The sequence below is a fragment of the Magnolia sinica genome, chromosome 3 (genome assembly GCF_029962835.1).
Source record: "Magnolia sinica isolate HGM2019 chromosome 3, MsV1, whole genome shotgun sequence".
NCBI classification, from domain to species: domain Eukaryota; kingdom Viridiplantae; phylum Streptophyta; class Magnoliopsida; order Magnoliales; family Magnoliaceae; genus Magnolia; species Magnolia sinica.
In genome coordinates, this window is record NC_080575.1 from 128,699,533 (window position 1) to 128,717,781 (window position 18,249).

Sequence of the window (18,249 nt, forward strand, 5' to 3'; positions counted from 1 at the left end):
CAAACTCAATTCACGACTTATGGATGATCAGAGTTGTCCAATCACGACTGGTTTTGACCATAATCCGTCGCCATGCCTATCCGTCTGATCAATAGTCCCGTCACAATAAATGATTGCCACGTGTATTGTGCTATGCAATGTATAGGACTTTTATACAGCTGAACCAGAAAACGAGAGCTTACCAATATTCATGGGCATTTTCGTCTTTTCGACGTGTAAGGAAGATTCCTCCCATTTCCATCAACTCAAGGGGCAATTCCAAGCTTTTTTCTAACAACGATTTTCGAATTTTAAACTAAAAATACGCAGAGCCATTTGATACTCCGGCAGAGCGTGAACCTTTATACGCAGGCACTCAAAAATTACATTAAACTAACTCAAATCAAACCAGCCATACTGTGAAAACCACCATCTCATGTTGATTGGTTAACCCAAACCAGATATACACGTGTCCATCATTTGTGCACACGTGTTTTGTAAAAACGTGAGGCCATAGTATATTTCTCATTTTTTTTAACGGTGAAACGGATGTCCACAAATCCTATAACTTCTGTTTAATGAGACATCGAAACCGTGAACGCAATTTAGAAAGTTTAATCTGACTCACTTGTATGCCACGTATCCAATGCCAGTGTATCATCCATCACGCGTTGCCAGAGTATCAAAGCTTTTCCTCGTATAAAAATGCCAACGGATCTTGAGATCCCGAAATTGGTTGCCCTTGGCGGATCCGAAAGGCCTCTGCAATATGGTTAATTCCACCTTTCTCTTTTCGGGCCACGTATGCCACATGACGGAGGAGATTAGCTGGCGCCCCAGGCGCGAAGATCGTTCCTGAGCGGACACGTTTGCGAAGTAGGAATTAATAACTGGTACGCGCGAATATCGACGGCCAGCTCAACCACCACCGTAGGCTCAGTATATACACGCTGTATACCGAGTCGGATATACGGACACGTGTCTTGATGACGTGGCAGTTGGCTTGGCGCTCCCCACTTCTTCCTCCTCTTCTTCTTCTTCTCTCTCTTCCTTCCCCCCTGCAGAAGCCTTTCGTTTTCCCTCCGCTTTTAGAACAGAAAGAGATGAAAATGGCGGAATAAGAGAAGCTCCAGCTAGGCTTAGGGTCTGTTTTTCCGTTTTTCCCATCGAGATTTCTCTCGAATTATTTCAGATGCTTGGAGATCGTCGAGATTTTGAGGAATCGTGCCCTTTTTTAGGTGTTAGGAGGTGAAGGGACGGAGATTTTGAGAGATTTTCCGATTCTGAGGAGGTCATCGGCGTTGAAAGATCCAGGTATGTGGAATTCACGGTTTGATTTACCGAATTCGGGAGTGAAATGTGATTTTATGGACTGAATTTGAAGTATTCTGGATTCGGAGACGGTTTAGATCTCTGAAATGTTGCATTTTCGTGGTTGTTTATTGGATTTGTTAGAATTTCATAACATTCTGTTTGTTTTCGGCGGAATTTTGATCTCTATTTGTTTTTTAGGGCGTTTTTGATCTGCTTGTGTAGATTTACCTTGCGTTTTCTTCGATTGAAGAACGTCATCTTCTTCCCGCGCAGTGATAAGAAATGAATAAAAGAAGAAAAACATTCAAAATTTAACAAGCAACGATGGCAAAATTGCCCACAGATTTCCAGGTAAATAACAGTGGAAAAATGGAAGGAATTCAAAAGGAGGGTAAAAGGAACGAGAGAGATGAGGGTAAAACCGGAACAAACCGGAAAGTTAATAGGAAAAAAAATGAAATCTTTAAGGAAGTTTTTGCCTTTTGAACAAAGAGGGAAGGAACGGAATGTAGAAATTCCATAGTCGTTTGTTTTTCTCACGCATATTGACAAAAATATTCCTATTTAATGAAATTATAGGAAAACCCACCTCCGTTGTGGAAAGAGACTGGTAATAGCACTGCCCTTTTAAAACGGACTCCAGGCAATTTCTTTTAGGTGCAGGGGTATTTCTGTCCTTTACCATGCCTTACCGGCATCAAAATGTTTTTGAAATCCCTTCGTGATCTGAACCCATGATATCCGAACTCGCGGCCGTGGCCGTGAGAATTACACTTATGCCCCCTGTTTTAGTCAGGAATTACTTTTGGGTTCAGTGAATAACCGTTCTGTTTTTCATTTTTGCCACGGGCATTTTTAATGGTTGTCTCTGCATTAGAAAGAACTTCATATTGTCAGGTAAGTTGTTGGACCCCAACAATTCAGTATCAAATAAATGAAGCAGCAATTATACCCATATACTCTTGCAGATACTTCCATGCATACATGCCCAGGGAAACATGGGGTTCTTGCGCATTCATGAGGATGTGAGTGGACATGAGTAGTTCTACCTGCAAACACACGGGCACTGGCCGTACTACAAGCCCAACCGAGAGGGAGATGGTGTGGATAAAACGTGCTTGTTGAGTTGCATTTGCCAAGGCTATTGATTTTCTACATGACACGGCCATGGAAGTAGGCTAAAAATTGGTTTGACACTATTATCTTAAACTCTGTTGAGTACTAATCCTATTTTCGGACATGACCTGGACTCCATTTAAAAGGGGTCTAGACTCATGTTTTCATGTTTAAAAGGGGTCTGGATTCAGGTTTTCATATTTTATTTGGAGGAGTCCTAATCTGTTAGATCTTCGACATATTCTGTGATTTTACTTTTATCTTCAGCTTTCTTCATGGCCTGTTTGGACGCTAATCCAAAGAGGGGTTTTCCACCCAAAAATAAAATAAAATCGGTTGGCTCACCGTGTGGGCTTTTAGCGCCTATTCTGACGAGTGCTTAGTTAAATGGGCTTTGCAAAAGTGCATCCAAATGCACCACGCAAATTGGGATTTCACTCAAAATGTTGTTTAGGCATCAAATGCGCCTTATGCAGGTGCGTCAAACACACCCTAAGGCATACCTTGTGTTGCTTTGCTCTTGGTGCTACTACAATGCTAGGATCTCAATGCCAAAGTTGCTAAGGAGTCACAGGTCATGTAATTGGATTAATGCCCTTAAGTTAAAAAGGAAGCCTGTGGCTGCTTAAAACAAACTGATTGTGAATTGAAGTTAGAAAGAGAGACTGGCTGTTTAAAATGATCTGATTGTGTATCTTAGTACCGCTGAATTATGCAATGGCAAGCTACACAGGTTTCACTTCATATGTAACTATCATCTAAACGACCTTTAAAGTTTCCCCTTGGTACTCAGTACACACACACTTGATTACCCTTCTGTTGTACCCTTTCACTTGTTTGCTGCTGCATGTGAGTGCAAAAATTGAGAAAAGAAAAAAGAAAGGGGAAAAAAAGAAGAGTACATGATGTATATACAGTTTCGAGGTGAAATTGACCTATGTGGTATGTGATCTTATTGTCCTGTTTGATTATAATCAGATTACAGCAAAAGGCAGAACAGTATACTTCTAAGCTTTATGCATTTATGTTGCCTGTTTCTTCAGTTCTATCTGTTCATTGCAGCATGCATCAATCGTAATGCAGTCAGATGGATCATGGAATATTACTGGGGATCTCTTACTCTTGCCTTTAAATATTTTTCCCTGTTAGATCCCCACAGTTGATGAATGGTTGGGCTGATTGTTTCAGATGCAGCTGCTTGAACTTTGATACCGGAAGCAGGAAGTACTCTGTGAGTAAAGGGAATCCAGGCTGTCAGAAAGCAACTAACATTTTACTGTTTGTAATTCGATTGGTGGCTATGGGAAACACTGAAGCTGGGACACCACCTAAATCTGAGAAAGCATCTTCACCTATGCAGGTTAGGCAGCTAGATTCTTAGGTGTCCATTCCATTTCTTTTGTGATCTCAAAGGAAAATCGCATGCTGTTTCTGACATTTCCACAGTAGTCACGGTGTTGCTAAAAAGTACAATCAGAGGAAGCACATACACGACACACTCAGAGTGAATAATAATCCAGCGCATTAGGTTTACAGTGATAAAAGAATCCTTAAAATTCAACCATCAGATCATGATCAAATGGTGATGATCTCAACTGTAATGCAATGTTCTGTGCATGTCATGCGTGCCCCACTGAGCAACTGTTAGGCTCACTGATGTCTCTCAAGTTGTTATTTAATAGGTATAAGACCCTTTCAAAAAAAAAAGGGGGGGTATATATGCACTGCACAGGATCATTCCTCATATTAATTACTCACCCATGCACACAAACATCTCCATGCTGTGCTTTTGGGGCTCTTATTGCTTGCATGCACCTAAGTTCAATGTCTGAATATGAGACAATCTTCCTCCATTGGCAGGAACAGACCAACGTTCATGCATATCCTGATTGGGCTGCGATTCAGGTTACTACTTATTGCATGCTTCTTTCATGCACTTGTGCTTGTATACTTTAAAAGATCAATTTTCATGAAATTGATTGTCTTCTTCAGGCATATTATGGACCTGGGGTTGGTTTGCCACCACCTTATTTCAGCCCTGCTGTTACAGCTGGTCATCCTCCCCACCCATACATGTGGGGCCCACAGGTATTTTCATTTTCTTTTAATTTTTCTTGAGGCAGTGCAACAGAGTGCAATACGTAATAGGAAACAAACTAATTGAATGAGACTAAAACTAGCATGCGTGTTGCCCGTAGTTACCAGTGTTTTACATGGACACCAGACAGTATCTACTACCCATCAGGCTTAAAGCCTGAAGACAGCACCTTCTTGAGTGTAAGACGTGCACAGGAAACCTTGTCAAATTGGCGGATGACTAAAATGACAACAGACTTGCTGGCATGCTCGCATGGTTACAACTCATATCTCCTGGTTGGTCATAAGTTACATCTTGCATAATGAGGTAGAAATACACAAGCAAGAGGTGCACATGCAAGCCGGTGTGCAATTATCAACATAGGCCTTGCAGTAGGGTTTTCCTGTCGTAAAAGGTGGACACATGCTTGGAAACGAGGAGAAATTGGGGACTTCATCTTCCCAGAATGACGGGATTTGCAATTGTCTTCCACATGTTGTTTACTTGTCTTGATACTGACAACATTATCCAAATGAAACTGTAAATTTTTTGGGGCTTTATGTCACTTTTGTTTTGAAAATGAGCTTGAGGTGCTTCTAAAACTGGTTGCAGTATCGACAACCACTGCATATCTAATTTGGGAATATATTTGAGGTTCTCTGAAGGGAAATGTTGCATCAATTAATGGGAATTCTAGATTGAAAAAGGGAACTCCATATACAAAGTAACAGATTCCTTCTCTGAAACATTCTTGTCCACCCCCCCCCCCCCCCGCGGGCCCACACACACACACACCCACAAACTTCACATGTGTGCAGATTGTGATTATCTTCCTCGTAAATCAAGAGTATATATTTTTCAAGTTAGAATTTGTTTGTAGTTTCTTAGTTTCTTTGTCATTTCAACACATATAATTGTGATTTTCCCCTGCAAGGTTGATAGCAAAGCTTCAGATTAGATTTTTGAGCAGTAGATGAGATGATCCTCCACTTGACATCTTCTTAATTGTTTCAGCATATGATACCACCTTATGGGACACCATATGCAGCTATCTACCCACATGGAGGTGTTTATGCTCATCCTTCTGTGCCTATTGTAAGTCCAGATGTATAGGTGAAAATGCACGTCTTGCTTTTCTTTCCTTTCTACTTGGACAGTGAGCTGGTTGTAATTGTACATGCTAACTTGTTTGTAATGAATGGCCTTGTATCATTCACAACCTTCTCTATAGTTTAAATAAACAAAGAGCAGAAAGATAGTTGCTGGTCAAAAGCTCAACAGATTGAAATGCTTACATCAGTAAATTGTTACATATGTAGGGACCACACTCGCATGGTCATGGTGCTACATCAACAAGCGAGAATGCGGTACCCAAAAATTCTCCTTTGACTCATTTGTTTCATGTCTTTCACCTGTCATTTTTAACAGCACGGCGCAATAAAGAACAATATAGGAGGCTTTCCATCAGCCATCAGATTTTGTCATTCTGATCGAGTTCTATTATTTTCCTCATGAACCAGTTTTGATATCTTTACAATGTAACTGTGGTACAGGTGGCGACACCTTTAAGCATAGAAACGCCTTCCAAGTCATCAGGCAACAAAGATCGAGGTCTAATGAAGAAGTTAAAAGGATTTGATGGGCTCGCAGTGTCAATAGGCAATGGACATTCTGAAAAGGAAACAAGTGGTGCAGCACGTGGGCACTCACAGAGGTTTGTTTATCTATCTTCTTCTTCTTTTGTGATCTTGTGATCGTTCTTTTTGCTTCATGGCTTTGAATAGTAGCTGCCTGATTTTAGTTGCCTTTTGGCTCATCTGACTTTCACTTTATGACCGTGGGTGGTAGTAGTGAGAATTACGGCACAGAAGGTTCAAGTGATGGAAGTGATGGAAATACCACCAAACAGGTAACAACCCTTCTATCCTGGCTCTTGCGTTAAATACTGTTTTATGATAGCCTTTTTTAATGCATTTTATATGCTCGTGAGTGAAGCATAAGCAGAACAAATCTTATTTATGATCCTCATCTTTTGCTAGGGAAACGAAGCACACAAGAAAAGCAGCAGCGAAGAGACACCAGTGACAGGTATGGATGCATTATTGGTGTATGTGGAAATCATGCAGCTGCCCGAAATCGTTACTCAGTAGCTCATCTAGATTTTATTGCTGCAAATGGTTTGCTGTGTTTTATGAAATCGGAACATTTTGCTAACATATCCAGAATTTCAGCTGTTTTCAATAAATCTTTTAGTGTGTATTGCTTGAATTCATTTGTAAATATATCATTGTTTTTTTACTCATTCAGGGCAATCAGCAGCAGGGAGAGAGGGGAGCAATGACACACATGCCAACAACACTCATGGTGGAGAGGCAAATGGATCTTCTACTAGGTCTTTGGGGGTTACTGTGGCGGTTAACGGCGTTGCAGGTAAACCTGCAGGAACCGCTCCTCCGCCTAGTATGACACCGGGAATGGAGTTCAGAGGTCCCACGAGTGGGAAAGCAAAGTTAAGTTCAGCTACTGTTCCTCCGGCAGCAGGCATGGTGGTGCCTGTTCATGATGGTGTTCCTTCTGAAGTCTGGATGCAGGTATATATTGCAACAGCTGCTCTGTTTTTGGTGTTTGCTACTTGTGTTTTCTGTTGGTTTTTCCGACAATTTCTTGGAAATGATTAGTCAAGAATGCTTAGATTTTTTTTTCGCGTTGCCAAGTCCTTCACATGACTGATTTCAAGTTTCCAATCTCATTAATCATTTTTGAGAACAGATATAGAATGAATCCAATGGTCAGCTTTTAGTTTTGGCCTGCATTTGATCATCAGAATGACGATCAACTTGAAATAAAACTGTGCTAATCTGAATCCTAGTAAAGTTATAATGCTGGCATTGGTAACTATGTGCTTCATGCATGGTGTGGTCATGCATAGCATCCTTTTGGCTGCTTTTTATGACCTTAGCAACAGTTTAAGGCCGAGATGTAGCACTGTTAAAATTGAGTAGCTTGGCCGGATCTCAAATCACGATACGAAGATTCTGCAAACAGTTTTGCAGCATGGGTAGCATTGTTATGCATTTGTTATCTTCTTGAGCCTTAGAAGGCCTGTTCAATGAAGTACTGAGAAATAACAAACAACATGCTGAATATTTCTCTATTTTATCTGATCATTGCCCTCAAAATTGATTTGTGGTATTTTTCCAGTTTTCTTTGTCATTGCTGTTCAGCATATTTTTGTGTTCCAAACATGTAAGAGTAACCTAACTTGAAAAAAACATAAAAAATACTATGTTCTTCAGGATGAGCGCGAGCTGAAACGAGAACGGAGGAAGCAGTCTAATCGAGAATCTGCTAGAAGGTCACGGCTGAGAAAACAGGTACTGGGAATATACTTGCACTTCCTGTTTTATGTTGTTCTTCTACCTTTTCCTTTCAGTCAATGTCCCATTTGATCACAGTATCAATTATTTGGCTTCCTGTTCAGACATTATTCTTTTTTTTTTTCCTCCCTCCTTTTAGGCAGAGACTGAGGAACTTGCTACAAGAGTTGAATCCTTGAATGCAGAGAATATGTCCCTTAGGTTGGAAATGAACCGTCTAACAGAAAAATCAGAGAAACTGAGGCAGGAAAATTCTTCATTGATGGTACTTCCTCTTGTAGTCTCTTTCCCTTATTCCTTCTGCTTTCTGCCTTTATCAGCCCATCTGCCTCAGGCTATTCATTCAAGTTCCATTGTTGTCCCCTCAAAGCAATGGAAAGAAATTTTGTTTAAATTTCTGATGAACTGGAGTCTCTTGTTTAAATTTTGTTTGCCTTTCACTACTATTAATTTTTGTTTGTATTTGATGGTGACCCACCAATGAGAAATGGAAGTTGCTTGCTGCAGCTTACTGTGCATTGACTTTTATTTGGACAAATGGACGGGCCAAGAAACCATTCGGAATTGGGAATTGCCAATCCCATCGAGCCCACCCTTCATGGACACATACAAACATTCCACTGATCCGATAATCGCATCCACATATAATGTCCTGCAAAATAGATGGTCTGGATCACTTGTAGAAAAAGTGCTAATCATCATTCTAAACCTTTGATTCAGTAGGCGCCATGCCTATGGTTCCTAAGAATCACTTAGATCAACCATGATGCATCTCATGTGGATGAGATCATTCAGTCAGTGAAGGGACTAGATCATCTCAACTATGCGCAATCAGTGCACTGGATTTTTATATGGAATTTCTCTTATATAATGACCTATGTGAATCAACCATGATGCACTTCTTAATCTCTGTGAATGTGGCTACTCAGGAGAAACTGAAAAAAGCACAATTAGGACAGGCAGGAGAAGGGGATGCTAATAAGATGGAAGCACAGGGGGCCCCACCCGTGGCCATTGAGAATTTGTTATCCAGAGTAAATAACTCAAGCTCGATTAGCAGAAGTGGGCAGCGGGAGGGCGAGAACCGTGAGAGTTCTAATTCCAAGGGAAAGCTCCATCAGCTGCTGGAACCTAATACCAGGAAAGATGCTGTTGTTGCTGGCTGACAAAAGATACTGGCGCTTACACAATCAATTTTCCTTTTTTGTTTGTTTCTCTTTTATTTCCGTAATTTTGGCTTTATATTATTGGCCTGAAATTACTTCTAACAGCGAACGGCTAGATTACAACAGATTTGACGAAGAAGGATTAGTTTGAGAGTTGATGGTTCTTGGTGGGTTGGGACAGGACACGGCAGACGTGCCGAGATGGACCTTGAAAAGAGGAGTCCCATTTTTACGGTGAGTTTCTCTTTTAACTCTTTCAGAGCGTAACCTATGATCATTATACCCCACCTAATGTTGTTTAAAATCAGAACAATTGAAATTGCTGTATATTGAAGTTTAAACTATGAGGGGCATGTATTAAGAGTTCTCTCAAACGTCTTGTATTTGTTATTTGATAATGGTTAATGTGATTTGTGACTGTTGAGACTCTAATGTTGCCTAGGGAGATTTCACAATTAAAGGTTATTAACAGCTCTTTCAGGACCCAATAACCCAATCTGGATTATGCAGAATAGCTTTTTTCCCAATGCCCAAACACTAGAGACACGACTCTTTCACTCAAGAATCTACAATTTCACTCGAAATCGATTTCCCAGAAATGGATGTACAGCCAAGGTTTGGAAGTATTGTGCGAACCCGGTATGCATTGCCTGAAACGAACTGAATGGATTCGCGTACCTGGTAGTGGTATAAAACCTTGCTTACAACCCGTTTTAAGAGAATAGTCTACAGGGGCTGAGTGACCCCCCATTTGCAATTTGGGCTCGTCATGTAGGACCAGATTGGGTATGGCCGAGTCTTGAGTGGGGCTGGGACAGAGTCGTCTATCCATGTGTCGTGGACAACTGACTAGATGAGTAGGACCGGCTAGGCCTGGCCTAGCCTAACTTGTCCAAGTAGACCTAATATCTGTACTTTTACTTTTAAGTCCCATGGTGGGCTGGGCCTGGATTTGGGTCCTTCACCCATGAGCCGGATTTATGCTCATGATTGATTTCAGCTCATCCTATGGCAACCTTATTGAGTGCGGGATGATCAGCGACCCGTTGATTCAAGACGTTGATCTGATGGGCCCTGCTGTAAACACTAGCTTCATCAAAGTCTCATAGATCAAAGACCTTAACCATTTGATTACATTGATCAAAAGGTTAGCGTCTTTTGTATGGAACATTTTGGGTGGAATGCCCCATTACCATTGGGTTCCATCAAATCAACGGTTTGAATATAACTAGAACATGACATGCATGTATAGAATTTTGTCCTCCTTTATACTATACATTTTGCTGACGAGCTGGACTCCAAGATTCCTCCTTACAAAATTAGCAATAGGGGTTAAGAGGGATTAAATTGGTGATTGACCACTCATCATGTGGTCCACACCGTGATCAAACCCTAGCCCAATAAAGAGGCCAGTGCATTTACCAGATGCGATAGCTGATCCTTTTCGTTTATAACCATACGCTTCTCATGCACCTGCGGTCCACTTATCAACTGGACCGTCCTGATTTGTTGGCCAGGGCATGTTTGGGATGGGCTTCAACCCGATAAGTAGTCCGGATACGACACGTTGCACGCGTGTCACTAATATCCTAGCTGTGAGACATTCTGTAAAGAAATACTTACGAGCCCAAATGCGGCACACGTGTGTGCTTTGCAAGTTTACCCTGAGGACAAAGTCGGGTGGTCGGCTCCAAAAGATGTCCGATAATCGTAAGTTTCCAATTTTGCAAAGAAATAGACGGCTAGGAATTAGCCCAATGGTCCATATCCAATGTGCAATTATGGCCCACCTGATGATCAGTAAACTTATGTGGCCCACGGACTTAGCCTGCAGATAATCTGTCAATTCAACCTTGTGCCGCGGCGGCGATAAGATAGTTTTACGAGTACCGAGTTCGCTGTGGTTCTATCGCCAATTAAACCGATATAGGTCGCCTTATTTGGACCCACATGCCGAGATGGTTGAATGATCTGAATCGTCCACGTTCCAAGCACCGAAATACTGGTCGCCTACGCTGAACGGATGATTAAAAGATCAGTTCGTTTAGATACACCTTTAATATTGAAGAAAATTGTCAATGGCCAAATCTTCAACAAGTTCTGATGATTGGGTCATAGCTTATAGATATTATTACCAAGAACATGGACGGTTCAGATCATCTTCCCATTTCAGATGTTGGCCTCAGTGGGACAACACATGCTTGAGATCCTGATTCGCGAGCAGTGATATTTACCCGTTGCGTTTCTCATTTGGTTTCGGCAGGAGTCGTGTTCTTTGAAACGGCTACAGATTGAAGAGGTTGGTAAGCGCGGAATTATATGACCCTGCGCAGTAAGAGACGAACATCATACTCGATTTTCAGTTTTAATATGTGGGTCCCATGGGCTATGGTTCAATGGTCCACGTTGTTACTTTAAAGGACCTCTTCATGGATTGAAAATTCCCCAAAAGAATTGTGGATCCTAGGAGATACAATACATTGAATTTTCGACCATTTTCGCTTGAATATTGACCTTTTGTTGTATTTCATCTCAGGCAAAGATTGGAGGTTTACGGTTGCCTGATCAGCCAGATTTTGGGGTTTACCTATAGATCTACGGTCTCGATCACTGAACCATGGGACCCAGTTTTACCAACTGAAAACACAAGCATACTGGGCTTGATCCTCTCCAACAGAGGATTATGTGATTCCTCAATGGACAAGGACGATTTATGACCTTAATCTAGAAACTCGTGACAACCGCGTCCTCGACCCCTTTTTCACGTCCCTTAAAGACAGCCACAGACAAAGAACAAGAAAATGTTCAATGTAAACATAAGTTGACGTGGACCATCTCTATGGTTTGATCAATGCATGTAACTATTGTTATGGAAAATTGTTATTACTTGTCAAAACTGAAATAAGGCAATGAAAAACTCGGAGAAAAATAATACGAAAGGAAAGTGGAAGGAGGAATTTCTTTGGAATTCACTTATTTAGATAAGTAATTTATATTATTTTATTTTATTTTATTTATGTAATATGTAATTTGTCATAATCCACACATTTGATGAATTGGATCAATCAAACATCTATTGTATAGGTTTAATTAATTAATGTAAAAAGGTATGTGCATGATTTGCTATAATATAGAATGTGAAATTTTAAGGCATGTGCATGACTTTAAAGCTAATATATAAAATATGATATTTTTTTTCATGATGGACAGCGATCAATATGATTATATTGCTCATAGGTGTTATAAGAATTAATTATATAATATTTTTAAGAATCAGATCGATTCGACAACTTAATAGATTTTGCTGGTCATATATCTATCAATTTTCTTCTTTAATCTAACGAAATTTAAAATAAAAATAAAATGGAAGAATAATTTTCTACGCAAGATACAATTTGGTATAAAGAATTATATGACATATTTTGAAATGTTTGATTAAATCATTACCATTCATTAACTTCTTAAGATTAAGATAAATTAAAATCTTGAATTCTAGATAGATCAGACTATTGGATGGGCAATATCGATCTCAATAAATGGTAAATAATAAATCATACATTTTATTCATTATGTGCAATCGTAAGATTTAAAAAAAATTCTTAATTATTTGATTTTAAGAAATTCTAATTCAATTCAAACCGTTAATTCACGGAATCATCTCCACCATATCAAGGTGAGTGATCCGGACGTGTTTCCCATCTATAAGTTAAAATAGATAGATAGTTTGATGTGTTGTATTATTATCCTAATTTAATTGCTTGATTTAATTGTCATGTACTCTTAGTTAATTTAAAGGACTGTGATTTCTGTATTAATAATGATATGATTTGATTAATGTGTTAAATTATGTTGATTTAAATGTGATAATCGAAATAACCTATGCAATACATGATTCATGATTACATGATGCATCTATCAATTGCATGCACAACACGTGTTAGATTCCTGAGGGACTTTTCTGGATGGTATATTTTGGTAGAATCATTATCAGAAGTCCACTATACTAGTGAAAGCCTACTTAAGGAATAAATGTCAGCCTTGCCTATGCCTACCAAATCGAAGAAACCTGCCAAGGGGTAGATGTAGGTTGACGGGTTTTCAACTCAAGCAAGTGGACGAATTCTCACTTAATGCATTAATGCATTGCATTTGCATTTTTAAAAAAAAAATTATATTGTGTATGATTATTATCATTCTATTATAATTTGATGTAAAGAACTATGTCGGGAATTCTCAATAGGTCCGGTCAGCTTATCCTTTTTATTGATGAAAAAACTGTACAGATGTGAAGAAGGGTGAGCTGGTGGCTCAAGAATAAGAATATGTGACCAAGCCGAAGGAGGATTTAAGGGACACGTGACCTTACTTGACAGAGGAAGAAGTTACTGCCTTATAGTAGCTGTGATTTTTTTACTTTAATTATATTTGATTCTCTTAAATTGTTAATTAATCATTTAAAGTTGTTGGACATGTTTATTTTATTTCATAAGACCCCTAATGGGAGGGTCCTTAACTATGTTTATGATTTGTTATTTGAAATAAATGGTTATTTTTTATTTATGATATGCTTCTTAGTATGAATGTAATATAAATCTACGGTAAAGCTACTGGGTAGATGAGATTTTTTGTAAGACATTTAATAGTTTAAGTACACTTAGTGTATAAGTCATGACATAGATCTCGGGTCCAAAGCATACGCTAGGTACCCGAAATCTAGGTCGTGACACTAATGGACTTGATATTTAAGTGATATTTGGTGGATTAAAACAAATAAATGATGTGGGAAATGATAAATGTGTGACTTTAGGAATGTCGCAAATTCTCTTAAGTGCCATGTGGGATGGTCAATCATCAATTTACACCATCCACTCATTTGAACCACCATTAAAAAAAAAAAAAAAGAAAAAAAAAAAGAAAAAAAAGAAAAAGAAGTAGCGGGATGGATGATCCTAGCTATAAGCAATCCATGGTGGGGCCTATTGAATAGAAGTTTCAAGATAATAATTGGACCTATTTTGTTTCTCTGCTCAATCTTGAATGTTAGTTCTTATGTTATTGCTCTTGCCCCACCTATTGTACATGTTTTGAGTCAACCCAGTGAGTCTTAGAACTAAAATTTCAGGACAATCCAACCATCGTACTGGACAATTTCAACTAATCCGAGTCAAAATTAACAAGATTGAAGTCCACCCAATGAATTTAGAACTATGGTTGTGGACAATTCAATCAATGGTCCATTTCATTCTATCAAAGCCTAGAATCATGAGAGATGTCTTCAGTGAAAGTCGAATGGAGGATGTTTCAAATTTTGAAACGGTGGGCACATGCTCCAAATTGGACAATAGAAAATAGAAATATCTATATATAGTTTATACATAAGATTAGTCTCCTTTTTAAAACACATTCATCAGAGTCATTTTGCGTGTCTGATAATGATGTGGTCACCAATTTCGGTTGTCCATTTTCAATTGAATATTTGTTATTTAAATGTTAAAAAGACTAATCTTTTCAGTAAATGGCTGCCGCCGGTTTTGAAATTAAACAGTTTATCTTATTAGTCTTAATCATGCCACCCATTTCCAATGGAATGTGGGCAGTCGTAATTTGTCTACTTGCCGGTTACTGATCGAAGGGCTATGATTGACGACCGCATCTGGGGATTTGGGGAATTAACATCCGCGCTATTTGCCATCAGATAAACGGTCTGGATCACCGGGATACCTGTACGACTTATGTTACAGGACATTTAACTCATGGGCTGCGCCAGGCTGGGATTGTTTTATATCCATGCTGTCCATCCGTTTTGCCAGCTCATTTTAAGGTAGGAGCCCAAAAAATAAAGCAGATCTAAATCTCAGGTGGACCACACCATAAAAAACAATAGTTATCCACCGTTAAAAACTTCCTAGGGCCCACCGTAAAAGCCATCCAACTTGTTGATAAGGTCGCACTAACTTGGATGAAGGGAAAACACAAATATCAGCTTGATCCCAAACTTTTGTGGCCCTTAGTATTTAACGGTGGGCATTCAATCACCACCACTTAATGCAGAACTTCTGTAACTTCCAAAAGGTTTATGATGGTGGGCAGTTCACCTGAGCTTTGAATCTGTCTCATGTTTGGGATCATACCTTAAATCTGGCAAAGTAAACGGATGGCATGGATATATATCACATACATCACGGTGGGCCCCACAGAGCTTTGTGCCGCAGGAACGGCGTTGTAGGAAATATGAGTCCCTGGCCCACCTGCCTGAATTTCTTGACAGGGGACGCGGATTTCCTGCGAAAGCCTTTCGCAGGAAGTTCCTGCACTGGAAACGCAGATGGGGCCCACCGTAATGTTTGTTGGGAATCCACTCCTTCTATCCGTTTTGTGAGCTAATTTTAGGAGTTTATACCAAAATTAGATTGGATCCAAGACTCAAGTGGGCCGTACTAAAAGAAAAAAGGTATTTAGGGAAATTCCTACCGTTGAAACCTCTGTGGGTTCGACAGTGATGTTTACATGCCATCCACACCATTAATAACATCATTCCTACTAAGATGAACTGAAAACACAAATATTATCATAATTCAAAACTTCTGTGGCCCCACGAATATTTCAACTATGAATGTTTAATTATCACATTTTCGGCGCACTTGAGCATTGGATACTATTCATCTTTGGCCTGATGTCCTAAAATGAACTCACAAAATGGATGGACGATGAGGATTTCTCACAAACAACCCAGTGGGCCCCACGTGTGTTACCAGCGCAGGAACTTCCTGCGAAAGGCTTTCGCAGGAAATCCGCGTCCCTTGACAGGGCATGTGCATGTTGGTCCGCACCCTACATACGGCCTAGATCTCTCACACGTGTTACAAATACCATAAGGGCACATGTCCCACTGTGGGAGACTTTTAATCTATCGTTACAGGGACGTCCGCCCCATTTCTGCAGTCTTAATTACAAGTCCCAAAAGTCCTCCCAATACAGTTTTTCAAATTCGCGTGACTTCCTTTTCTGGTAAGATAAGATGTGACCGTTAACGACTAAACGAACTTAATTAATTTTGACCTGCGTGCTCTATTTAATCCAAAAGCAGTCCAACCTTCTATGGGAAACCTGCGATTAGTCCATGGTCCATCACGTCCATTAAATGCCCGTGACCCAAGATTCTATTCATCATTAAAGATATTACTTATTCAATTATTTGAAATTTTCTTACACTATGTGGACCACTAGAAGCCTTTTAGAATGCTTCCAATTATTTGATTTTTTCTCGTCCATGACGGTTTTACTAATGCTTATACTGCTTTTATGTGCAGGATTTGAAAAAAATAAAAAGAAGAAGAAGAAGAAAGAATGAGTGGTCTAAATCTTTTTAGTTGGGGCATACTTTTTTTGTTTTAAAAATGTGAGATTTATTTGCCTTTGTTATGCCACAACCTAAACCATTCGCTAGTGATACACATATACATATGATAGAGGTGTGCTAGACATGAACCGAGCCAACTCAGTTAACTCACTTAGCACCAATCGAATCTAATTTTCTGAGCTTGAAAGAATTTTGAGCCAAGCTCGAGCCGACCTGAGTTTGACTTGACTAAGCTCAAAACTTGGCCTGAGCTTGACTCGATTCATCTCACCTTGAATTATAACTTATATATATATATATATATATATATATATAAGAGTCCACCCACTCAAGCTCAAACTTGGATCAAGCTTACCTGAGCTATCGATCGATTCAAGCCAAGCTGGACAGCTAGGCTCGAGAACCAAGTCAAGGTGAACTCAAGTTGGGAGAGGCTGCTGGCCAAACCGAGTTGAGTTGTACCAACCGAGTTGGGATAGGCTGCTGGCCAAGCTCAACTCGATTTGACTTGTGTACAACTCTGGTTGTCCATTTTTCAAATGTCACAAATATGTTATATTTAAACTTTTAATGCCTTCATGTACTACATTTACCACATGCACTAAGTTGTATATGTCATGTGTTGCTTATTCCACATACACCATTAAACACCACACATGTTTCACTTATGCTGCATATTCTACTTTATATTTTTAAGCACCATAAATGTTTATATACTAAAAAATACATTAATATTAAAAACAAAAAAAAAAGAAACAAGATTATTTCAAATTTGTAATTATGATAGCTGTTGCATGGAAACACACACGAAGAAAAGAAAGCACACGAAATGTGTGAATTCCCAACCACAAGGAAAGAGAATACTATTTACATTATAAGATCTCTAGACTTGTTGAACTAAAGTTTCTAAGGGGGAATGAACTTCTCCAAGACTAAGGCTTATTACACAATAGAATATTTTAAACTAAATCCTTACAACTATATATATATATATATATATATATATATATATATAGGCCAACTTCATTTTCTTATGTTATGGTAGAAGGTGTACTAAATTATTATATATGCACTCTCCTAATAAGAAACCATAAGCTACACCCTCTAATCAATTATATACCGTGTGAAGCCTTCAATATTATAATCCTTCATAAGAAATGATATCGTACAAAATTTAAAAGTGGCTAGAAATGATTTGTCTTCATCTTCAGCTACTTGTTCTAAACTATTAATCTTTTTATACTCAATCGAGTATGTTTGATTCCATCAATGCAAACGTGTAAATACCAATACTCGGGATGCATATTAATCTACTTTTGAAATCAAACAAACTTCATCTTAGCAAATCTAATCAACCAAAATTTAAAAAAAAAATATATTAATATAATAATATATATAAATACTTTAAATAACGTTCATAATAGAATTAGACCGTCCATTTAATCCAATTTATTTATATAAGTCTCATGTGCATCACTGCCACTATATGGTTATTTATGATATTCCTTTAACCCATTTCTATAGTTCAACTTTGATTTAGCTGCTTTATCAACGTGCTGCTAACTCAATTAAATTTTTGCAATTGGCCACACACACACACACACACACACACACGGAAACGCTCCCTTGCGAACCAGTTCGTACATAGTACATACGAACTTTTTTGAGAACTCATCATATCTGATGAATCTCGCAAATTTGAATGGTCCACATAAAGCAGAACCTTATGAAACCCCCTGCTACGAATTTTTACTTTGATCCAAAACTTTAGTGGGCCATGGCTGAGTATTTTTTGGTTGGTGCATTGTGTTTTGTGGGAAAACCTGGAAAAAGAGATTATTTTTAATTCTCTAGGTTTTT

General features: G+C 39.0%; 1 protein-coding gene across 8 annotated transcripts; it reads left to right on the top strand.

The window, feature by feature from the left end:
- Positions 1-823: 823 nt before the first annotated feature.
- On the top strand, positions 824-9,461 carry LOC131241281 (G-box-binding factor 3). 8 transcript variants are annotated; one of them, XM_058240055.1, is made up of 14 exons: positions 865-1,123; positions 1,218-1,293; positions 3,598-3,769; positions 4,270-4,314; positions 4,402-4,497; positions 5,501-5,581; positions 5,806-5,853; positions 6,040-6,200; positions 6,335-6,395; positions 6,526-6,574; positions 6,794-7,077; positions 7,783-7,860; positions 8,003-8,128; positions 8,793-9,461. In XM_058240055.1, exons 3-14 carry the CDS (start codon positions 3,710-3,712, stop codon positions 9,027-9,029), a joined length of 1,326 nt encoding a protein of 441 aa, XP_058096038.1. In that variant the 5' UTR covers positions 865-1,123; positions 1,218-1,293; positions 3,598-3,709; the 3' UTR covers positions 9,030-9,461. The 8 variants fall into 8 exon arrangements, with proteins under 8 accessions (XP_058096044.1, XP_058096043.1, XP_058096042.1 ...); XM_058240060.1 differs by having other exon boundaries at positions 842-1,293; positions 6,338-6,395; positions 6,806-7,077; XM_058240059.1 differs by having other exon boundaries at positions 847-1,293; positions 6,806-7,077.
- The last annotated feature ends 8,788 nt before the right edge of the window (positions 9,462-18,249 follow it).